Source organism: Stegastes partitus, unplaced genomic scaffold (assembly GCF_000690725.1).
Source record: "Stegastes partitus isolate 25-593 unplaced genomic scaffold, Stegastes_partitus-1.0.2 Scaffold1354, whole genome shotgun sequence".
NCBI lineage: Eukaryota > Metazoa > Chordata > Actinopteri > Pomacentridae > Stegastes > Stegastes partitus.
This window is the reverse complement of record NW_007579085.1, coordinates 125,900-136,761: the sequence shown is the minus strand read 5'-3', so window position 1 is coordinate 136,761 and position 10,862 is coordinate 125,900. Positions and strand designations below refer to the sequence as shown.

The window sequence follows — 10,862 nt, the reverse complement described above, 5'->3', positions numbered from 1 at the left end:
TTTCTGCACTGCAGTTTCTTGTTAGTTATTGCCCATCGTATACACCCATACCAATATATCTGCAATAAACCTAACACTGGCAGATACAGTACATCAGTCTGGCTGATTTATTGGTCTTGGTCTCGAGATGCAGTTACATACAGTAATAAGTGTCTCAGACCAACAAACCTGCACAACGCCCTGCTTCTTTAACAGGACAAGAGCAGATTGCACGATAAAAGCTAAAGGAGTGGGTAAGCTGGTTCAGATAGCAGCTAGAGAAAAGCTGCAACCATAAAGACTAACAGCATATCTTGTGGTAAAATACCACATAATGCTGAGTAATCGTCACTGCAGCATCTAATATGAATAATAATGTGATGAACAAAAAGAAAAGGGAAGGGAAAGAAGAGCAGCATCATTAGAAAAAGAAAAACATTTACAGGGCTGAGATCATCTCTCCTGAGGCGGACTATGTAATGCTGCTGTTGTTTCAGTACCAAAAAAAAAAAAAAAATATCTATGTTCATGTTCAACACTCTCCATATTTATTTTTAGAAGGATTCAGAAAGTAACCAACTCGCATATTCATTCATTAACTTGCTCACTGTTAGCCCATCTGCCCTCAGCAGCTGTTTGGAGGCTGCATCTATAGACGTCACACTGAACCTGGGTCAGTCACTCAACTCTGCTGAACCGTGTTCACATCTATGGTACTGTCTGTCTGCATTTACTGAAAAGCTCCTTTGCTTCCACAGTCATTCACTGAATTTTCTGATTATGGTGTTTAATTTAATGTACGTTGAAGGTCAGACCATTCAGTTTTCAAGCTTCAGAAATTTAAAAAGAAATCACTGTTTGTGTTTATGAGGGTTTAACGACATCTTGTTTCAGACATTTTAGTACTCCACAGCTGAAAACAATCAGGCTGTATTCACACGTTTGTGTCAGAGGAAGTCTGTGTACTTTGTGCCACTGATGGTACAGTTCTCCTCTCCCTGTTGCACCTCTTACCTGAGGCATTGCCAGGCACAGCTTAGAGCTCCAGCGGCAGGAACCTCTGGGTCTCCTGTCCAGTCCCAGTGGTGTGAGGCTGTCTGATCAGCACAATAAATTTCTGCTGAGGGAGACGATCACAAGCGCTGGTGGATGCAGCCTGCGAGGCTGGGGGGAGGGGGGAGAGGGACAGGGTGAGTAATTGGGCTCAACCTGGTCTGGTCTGGTCTGTTGTGGTCTGGTGCGCTTCTCTGTATGCTTCAGGTCTGTGGAAAAAACAGAAAGAGAGCACAGAGCAGGAATATGAGAATCTAAAGAGGCGGAAACAAACAAGTAACCCACCAGTAGCATGCAGGCACATTTTAACCACAGCTGCTGGGTTTGGTTGCTACTCTCACACCAAACTGCAGGAGTGGATTGATTGCAAACAAAACGAAATACCTAAACTCACCGTTCAATATATATCACAATATATATCAATATAGTATCAAAAGAATGCTGAGAGCAGAAATGTCAATCAGGAGTTTGAAACAAACCCTGAACTGTTAGTCAACTAACAAAATTATGAGTAAATTAGATAATATTATATTACACATATTTTGCATTATGAATATTTAGTACATTTAAAAACTCAAAAAAGCATTTTTCTCTTGTACAAGAACTTGTGCAAAATCAGTAGATTTCTACTTACAGACAAATCTGTGCAATATCAGTACTTCTCCATCAGTATTTCTGATTCATGAAGGAATATTTTCTGTGCAATACCACTGATATGTGCAATATATGTATTTTCATATCCAGAAGAATTCAGACAATCTGAATATCCACATATGGAAGAACTCTCACTTTTTGGTTTAAGTTTACATTTATATTGATATTGCTTAAATGCTCACTATCCCTTTCACTGATGTAACAATGCAAATGGGCTTTTTCACTATTTTCTAATATTTTACTGACCACACGAATAACTAAAAGAATAAGTAGCAGAATAAAGAATATGCAATAATCTCAAACATGCAACACATAAAACAGGTGCAGACTAGTAAAAAAAATGCCTGAAAAATATCCAGAAAATACTCAATATTGTGGGTCAAGCTTGTTTTTATTAGTCCTCATTCATGTCAGTTAGTTTATATTTCACTGAATTAAATTTATTTTGTTATTTTTAAATGCGCTAACCAAAACTGCAGTGACAACTTAAATACGATTAATTGCGATAGTAGCCAGCAGCTGGTTACAAAACTCTTATCTCAACACTCATTCTTTAAGAAGTCCTTTTTAATTCCAGAAAGATGGAAAAAGAAATTACGAACCAGGCTAATTCACTCTGGTTTTTGGAGAATACTGGTCTGCATGAGAAATAGAGTGGGCAAATAAGAGAGACGTTTCTCCTCAGTTACAGACGGTGATTGAAAATGTGACCTTCTAACACGAACAGCAAGAACTTCACCTTATTGAATGAATTAACTGAGTTACTATGAGCTCGGCTACAGAAGCAGAAACTAACTGACATCCAACAAGTTTGCAGGTGTTTCGGCTTCATGAAGAACCAGCAGGTTCTAGTATTTTGAGGCAAACAAGGTGTTTACTTTGTCATATTTTAACTCATGATTTGATTCTACCAAGTACGAGAAAATCACCTACCAGAGGGTTCTGTACATCAGAATCAGCAACATTAATCAAGTTAACACACACAATAAATCTGTTTCCATTTTTGGTAAGACTCGAGTAAAACAGACAACATACAGATGTTCATTAACATCTCAATTAGGGATAGACTGATTATTGGCCTGGCCAGTTATCATGGTCAATATTTGCCATTTTTCTGATTAATGGTGTCAGTAATTTCATTGATATATTATTGATAAATTAAATGGCACGACTGCAGATCTGATGCAGCCTCCTCTCTCTGTCTGATATCGCTCTGTGGCAATTTCTGATCTCTGAACATTTGGCCCCAATTAATCACGAATATCCCGAATATTCGGGGGTGCCGCGCAGTGATGGTGAGTGGCTATTTTTTGGGGGGGGGGGGGGGGGGGGGGGGGGGGATAGGGACCCTAGTGGGCAAAAAAAGTGATAAAAGCACAATTCTTTTCCTTCTGTTGGTTTGATTGGCTGACAAACCAGCTTAAAGTGCATCTACCAGACTGGAGTGTGGAAGGAAATCCCAATTTGTCCCATGACGCAGCTAAAACGTCTGCCGTGTGAAAGTATTCTAAATCGTGAAGTAAATGCAATCCAACAACCACTTGCACTACATGCACTGTGTGTGTTTTAGGCATTAGTACCAGATATATTCAATACTACAATTTTGACATGACACCTAAAAAGAGAACACTGACTGGAACACAAGTGAGTTCACTCACGTAAGTCAGAAAAAAGGCTGCACCAACACAAAACATATGGGAGGATACTTTGAAAAAGAAAAAGACAATTCCTTGTGGCAATGCCAAAAAGATTACAAAGGGTAACTAAATTAATCACGCTGGATGGGCAGGACATCCATCCATCCATTATCTATACACCGCTTAATCCTCACTAGGGTCGTGGGGGTGCTGGAGTCTATCCCAGCCGACTTAGGGTGAAGGCAGGGAACACCCTGGACAGGTCACCAGTCTATCACAGGGCCACACTTAGAGACAGACATCCAAGCACACTCACATTCACACATACGGACAATTTAGAATCACCAATTAACTTCAACATGTTTTTGGACTGTGGGAGGAAGCCAGAGAACCTGGAGAGAACATGGAGAACATGTAAACTCCATGCAGAAGGATCCCAGGTGTCCTCACCGGGACGCGAACCAGGGATCTTCTAGCTGCGAGACGACAGTGCTAACCACTAATCCACCTTGCAACGCTGGGCAGGGCATCCCTGTGGTAAAGAATATAGATTTTCTGCAATTTTGGGGGCTTCTGGAGCCAGACTACACAATACTTTCTTGACATTATAATTTTAGTGTCTGTCTGGATCTTTACAATGAGGTTTAAGACCACTAACATTACATTATGGAATATTCTGGAGGCAAAAATGCAATGTTTTTCTTTATGCATAGTAGAGCTACTCAGTTGTCAAACATATATGGATTGATTTTAATCATTTCAAAGTACTTGAAGTGTGTATGTTTTTAGGAAAACTGCATCAGGCTTGGACTTGGTTAAGGCAAATACTCAGTAATAAATAAATCAGATATCACTAGCTCAAAGCGTACAGCAGCTCTCTGCAGGCTCCCCAACACCTGCCGGAAGTTTCACTGAGAATAGCATGCATTTGTTTTCAAACAGAACTGCCTCCCAGCACTTGTTCAGAGAGCATTGGATCCATCCTGAGTCAACGGCACAACAAGCTTAACCCCTAACTTCATTTCCTATAATCACTTTCACCATCACGCTTGCTTCATTCTCTGCTTGTTTTCTGTTCTCTCACCTTCCAGCACCACCAAGCGACAGCGACACATGCGCCGATTTTGGACCTTTTGCTGCTTTTGCATAACAAATAAATGAGAATCTGCATGGAGACATGACCCCAGCAGCGATCAGCTGACGCAAAATCGCTCACCAATCCCACTCCTCTCAGAGGGCAGCGAACAGCATCACTTGGTCTCGCTGGGTGCTGACTGACTGGAATGAACTTCTCACCCCTGAGCTCAATCACCCTCTATACACACTTTGCATAGAGACAGGAAGCTGCACAAAACACAGCGGTGCACACTTCAGCTACAACAGCAGTTGTAAAAGCAACACCTTCACCAACACCAGAGAACATGCAAGCACACAAGTCTATGCACATAAATATGCATGTGCACACAGACACGCTTAATCACCAGCATTATATTTGGAACTTCAGCCTACAAAATGCAAACTGTGACTATCACCGTATATCGCTGTGCACTTCCGTCCTGAGCAGCAGTGTCTGGTTCCATTAGTAGCACAAGCACAATGAGGAAACATATGGCCTGAACACAACAATTCGACCAACATCAATCCAGAATCTCCGCTATCACAGAAGCAAACAGAAAGCCTGTGGCCACAACTGGAGATCCTTCAAATTTTTCAAATACGCAGAAAACGAGTCACGGCGCTCCAGTCAAAGCTGCACCGAATATTTTCCAGGAGCAGAGTTTATTATAATCCAACTCACTGCTCAGTGGCTGACACAGGCTATGATGCAGAGCCGGATATTTATGACCAAGCATGACAGGCCCTGAAAAACTCGAGCTGAATTTCTCTCTCAGACTTTGGATAGACTTCAGTGATAAAAACCCTTGAATTAGATTCTATCTTTCAGCCTTTGCACCAAGAGATTTAGCCGTTTTTAGGGCTACAACAGTCTGCACTTATTCTTCGACAATATTTAAAATTCAGATTTTCTCCAGGCCTAATTTTGAAGACATTAAAGGTTTAGTTTTTTCCTTTTCTAAGGCTAGTACACAAGTAAACCTCTTATGGAGAATGTTTGCTACAGAAAGAAAGATAAATGGGTGAAGACAGGCATTGCTCAACGGCACAGAAATTTTGCAGCATCATGCTTACGCCTCAGAAGTGCATCGTAGCTGAGTCTGAACCCAGGGTCAGCTTTTACTCATCCAGGCCTGCTAATAAAACACTGCCTTCACCCTCAGTGATTTAATTGACTTTTGGTTATGCTGTTATGAGGCACTGTGGCTACATCCCTCCACTGCTGGAGCTCTCATGTTGTATATAATAAATATTTTCTCTCTAGGTACAAAATGTTCTTTATAGCATCCCTTGACAAATAACACTGGCATGTTGGGTCACAATGCAATTTCTCTAGATATGTATGGTTTCCTGTGTCAGTGTCATGCATGTGGCTGTCTGCGCATAACAGTCCTCTTTGTTTCTGTGTATAAGAAACGAGAATTGTCCGAGGTTGCCGGACTACCTGATTGATAAATGTGTTTTGCCATGCTTGTAATAGCACACTAATATTTTTGTCAAGCACTAGAAAAACAAATGAATAAAAATTTCATAAACAATATATATATTTTACAACTGATTTATTATTTATGAAGTAAAAATACCCGGACCTCACTGACCACAGCAGACAAACGAGAAGCTTCATATTTTTGTAAATGTGAGTTTGTTGATAGATTGCCAGACTAAATGTGCACTATTAGAACTGATACTTGTAAAAAAAAAAAAAAAAGGGGGTTAAGCAGTAATAAAAGTAATGCCTTACTATATAGCTTAGTGAAGTCACATGCAGACACATGCTGGGACACATCTTTTACCGGTCACTATCATGTTGAAACATTCGTACACATTCAGATCTCAGAGAACTAACAAAAGAATATTCCTGTTTTCAACAACCAGCGACTCTGTGTTTCCTCCTCCCTCCCCTGTAGTTCAGGACAAGAGGATTTTAGTAGAGACTGTGCTGCGCTGTACTCATAGCTCCACTATCATGCAAACAGCTCACATTCTCCGCCTCACAACACTGGACGCGATCCAAGTAGGCCAATCAGCAGTGTCTTATTTGGAATGAGTTACCTACTGATACCAGTCAGTCCCTGATCCCTACAGAGATAACAAGCAGGAGATGCCAGCCTGTTTACTAAAAAGGACATGTGAGAGGGTCTGTAAACATCACAAAAGGTCATTAAGCTACAAGTTCTAAATGTGTTTGTATAATGCAGCACCAGACTAACTGAATATGGATGCTCGCTGAAAGTAAACTGTGCTTAAAGGTTGCAGACTTTGATTATTTATTGATATAGCCATTTATGACTAGGCGGTATAAACAGAGAGGTGGCAGTACATGCAAGCAATTCAATATTATTGACTATGCATTCATTTTCACAGTAAACATATCATGATATATGATCATAGCATTGTCATCTTTCATAATTTTACTGACAAAAATGTTTATATTAATTATTTCATTGTCATCACAAAATGTGCAATTCATGTTTATTATTTAGATTTAGCTTCACATCAATTTGATCATTTAATGTGCAACTTTGCATTTGCCACAATGCAAAATATACTAATATCATAAATACAGTTTCCTTTTTATCATGGTACTGACTTCAGTTCACTGAGCGGCCCCCGCACAATTGTACTTTACTGTTAACACAAGGAAGTCTTACTTACAAATATTTGGACTCATTGACTATCTCAATATTTCTAAAGCTGACAGTGCAAAGGCACGAGTATCCATGCAGTTGGCATTTGAGAAAAAGAAATTAAGTATATGTCACGATTGGTAGCTTTCGATGGCTGCTGCATTCTTCACTTCAGAAAACTATTTCTAAACCACAGCATTTCGGCAACAAAACAATATATCAACCGGAAGAATATGGTGAACCAGTAATTCCAAAACTGCAGGGCAGCTGTCATTCGGCTGACACAGAGCTACTGTGGTAAAAGGGCTCATGGCCATATGAGAAAATGTGGAGTGAAACTAACTTTTTCCTTAGAAAGATGTATCTGATACCACTGTTATTTACAGCACAATGTGGCAATAATATCTGAGACTGACTCAGCTTTGCTTTTTCTGACAAAATGTGTCAAAATGTCAGCTGTCCAAAGGTCAGTTAATCTTCTTCATTCTGAAACTACACACATACAGAAAAAAGAGCGATTTGAGGGTGACGAAGTAATCAAGAATCAAGTCAACAGAATTTACTCAAACAGCAACACCACATGTATGTAAAAAGACAAGAGAAACGTCATCGGTGAGACTCAAAACAGTCAACTCTAAAATAAGAAGAAACTTATGATCTCAAGTTCAATATCAACATAGCAGGAGAGCCTTGTGCAGAAGAAAGTTTAGGCAGAATTCAGTTTGTATTTTTTATACAGTTCAGGTTCTTTATCATGCTATTATTGTCAAAAAAGGTTTTTTATTATTTTCTTTTTTCAAGGCCTGGTGTGCTAACATACAGTGATATTGTTGCAAAGGATGTACAGATAATTTTTAAAAAAGCGACCTTGAATTTGATACATGTGATGTCTTCACAACTGCTGGGTACCATACAAAAGTACCATGCAAGTGAGCAAAGATATCTAAATCAGAGTCTGTTATCGTAGGTTTCACATATGAGAAATTTGATTTAGTGTTTTGGTGCATAACACTTACATGGAGAAAAATTTACGAAGGATCAAAGATTTAAAAAAAAAAAAAAAAAAAGTAAGTGCTGCAAGTCAAATAAAAAGCACTGTATCGGATATTCTAAAGTAATAAAATAACAACATTATTTACAATGTTATTTAACTGAGACAGCTGTACTGATTGTGCAGCAATGTGCAAATTATTTCCCTGTGAATGTGGAAAATCTCTCAGTGTGCAGTGTAAAAACGTTATGGATGACTAACTTGAGTACAGACACTGCTGATGAAAGCACAATGAGCTTTGGTTTCCCAAAACCTTATATAAGCATACATACGCTGACCATAGTATCAGCAGACAAACCCGAACACTATCTGATTCTCTTAAAATATCTTCTAAATAGAATTACAAATCACATCCCTGCATCTCTTTGTGATGGATCCACTTGTATTGTTGGAGCCCAGCCTGGTAGCACAAGCTTTGCACCACAACAATCACCGTTACATAACAGGCAGGTATAGCATACAGGTGACCCATTATAAAGACCAGTAAATCCATAAATGTCCCCAGTATCTCTCCAGTCTCTGCACTCATCACAGATCCTCAGCAAAGCAAAACAAAAACTCAATCTAACGACCTGTGCCAACACCCACGTAATCCTGCTTTCCAATTGGCCAAAAGGAGATTACGTCCCGCCTCCAGGCGCACATGATTGGTCATCTGGACTGTCAATCACAGGAGCTGCTTCATCATAAACAGCCCGTTTCAATCTAGGTTGAGGCAGAAGATAAACAACTTGGAGGCCTACATGCCCGTGGCCTAGATAGCTGTATTTAAAAGATATTTAAAGTAGAATCTACCACCTGCCACAAAACCCGAGAGCAGCGCAGGAATAAACGTCAATCTGTGACATTTGTTAGCATTTTTACCGAAGAAGAAACGTCACATCAAACCTTTATCTGCTCAAATCGATTATAAACTATACAGCGGGATGTTTAGGTTAAAACCAAAACTAACTATCATCCATAATAAAGCGTTAAAAAAGCGATTTCCTCCGTGGAAATGTAAGTCTGACTCGGGTGCATTATTTACCTCCGATCACATGGAAATTTCTGGCTGTGCCGAGCTTTTTTTTCCAGCGGTACTGGATGTACTTAGTGTTGGGGGGCGTGTACCGAGAGCTCAGGCTGCCTGCAAAAAGTGAGCATTTCACTGGCCCACTGACGCTTTTCCGCTCACAAATACACTCCAAATCAGTCTAATAATGCTCTACCAGAAATGTCAAGAACATGTTTAACAGTTTTAAACGTATCTTGAGCGGTGCAGCATGATTTAGATAGTTTAAAAGTATAGTACAAGCCAATCTCCTTACATAAGTGCAGTTTTTCACCGTCCTGATCCAGAATCAGAAATGCCCCACTTCTGAAAAAACTGATAAATCATGTTTAGCAGTAAACAAAATCAGCGGGACGTTAATTTTTACTGACAGGTTTAGTGCTAAGACACAGTTGACAGTGACCGAAATTTATCTCAGCTGACCACAGAGCTAGCTACATTTCTTCACGTTAACACTTGCTGCAAGAGTCCGATAAACTGCGGTGCACAACAAGGCGTCTTTACTTGTCACTAACTGTGTCTTTTTAATGCGGAACTGGTGAGTGTTGCTTCCTTTTCACCCGCAGCTCAGTCAGTATGGCCTCCGTCCGCCCCCTTCCTCATCCCAGCTGAAGCCCGATACACAACAACAGCCGACCTGCCGTTAGCTTCAAAGCTAATCCACCGCCGCGGCGAAAACACCCACCGCTGCTCAGCAAAGTTCCCCCAAAACGACCAATAATGGTCCCACTCACTTTTAGGACGCCCACGCATACGTCTCGCTTGGTGTTGGACCTCGTGTAGGCTCTCGTGTTGGAGATAATAAGGTTCCCTTTTCAATGGAGTCCACACGCTCTTAACGCTCTCTCGGGTTTGTTTTGTTTTTCTTCTTCCTGACGGGTTCCTGGAAAGCGCGTGACTGCCCGACCACGTGGTGCGCCGCTGGGCCAATCGGAGCAGAGCCCGAGGCAGCTGAAAACACTACTGCAACATTTCACCATGTTCACTTTACTCTCATATTAGACTTTATACTCACGTTTTTATTATTTAGGAACCACTAAGGCCAAGACCCTGGCCCCCCCTATCTGCTGTGGAAAATTTAGACCAAGAACAAAAAACGAAAGTATTAAAAAGTCTTTAATTATTTACATTTTTCATATTTTATTTAGTCATCTATTCAGTTATGTTTTCCTGTATATCTTTTCCCTTATGAAAGTATTATTCCTGTTTTATTCTCTAAAAGTCTACTTCTGTAAGAAATGCAAAAACATCTGTAAAACACAATAATAATAATAATAATAATAATAATAACAATAACAATAATATTTTATTATAATATGGTCATAATATTATGTTAAGCAGGTTGTGTTCTGTATTTTTTATTAAATAATAACAATAAGTGAATTCTACCTGCAAACTGATTGACATGACTATTCCATCAGACAGAAACATCACACTAAAAGAAATAGAAAAGAAGTGCAAGTACAAAGATCTAGAACTAGAAATACAGAGAATGTGGCAGATGAAAACCGACGTGATTGTTAGTGCGCTTGGTACAGTAAAGTAAAAGGATGGTAGAAAACATCAAGAAAGTATCCGAGAGAGCCACAGTAACAGAAACCCAAAAGATCACCATGCATCTGCACAAATCCTCAGGAAGGTACTTAGCATCGGAATAGAATTAATGACTTGAGTGACTGATGCTCTAGGTGCAT

The 10,862-nt window shown here is 39.9% G+C and overlaps 1 protein-coding gene across 1 annotated transcript in view; it reads right to left on the bottom strand.

The window, feature by feature from the left end:
* Positions 1 to 10,008, bottom strand: part of crebrf (creb3 regulatory factor) — a 32,470-nt gene extending 22,462 nt beyond the window's left edge. The window contains exons 1-2 of the mRNA XM_008298838.1: positions 9,903 to 10,008; positions 994 to 1,241 (exon numbers count right to left, since the gene is read on the bottom strand). Coding sequence (XP_008297060.1) covers positions 994 to 1,002 — 9 coding nt within the window. The 5' untranslated portion in view covers positions 1,003 to 1,241; positions 9,903 to 10,008. The remainder of the gene's footprint in view (positions 1 to 993; positions 1,242 to 9,902) is intronic.
* Positions 10,009 to 10,862: the final 854 nt, after the last annotated feature.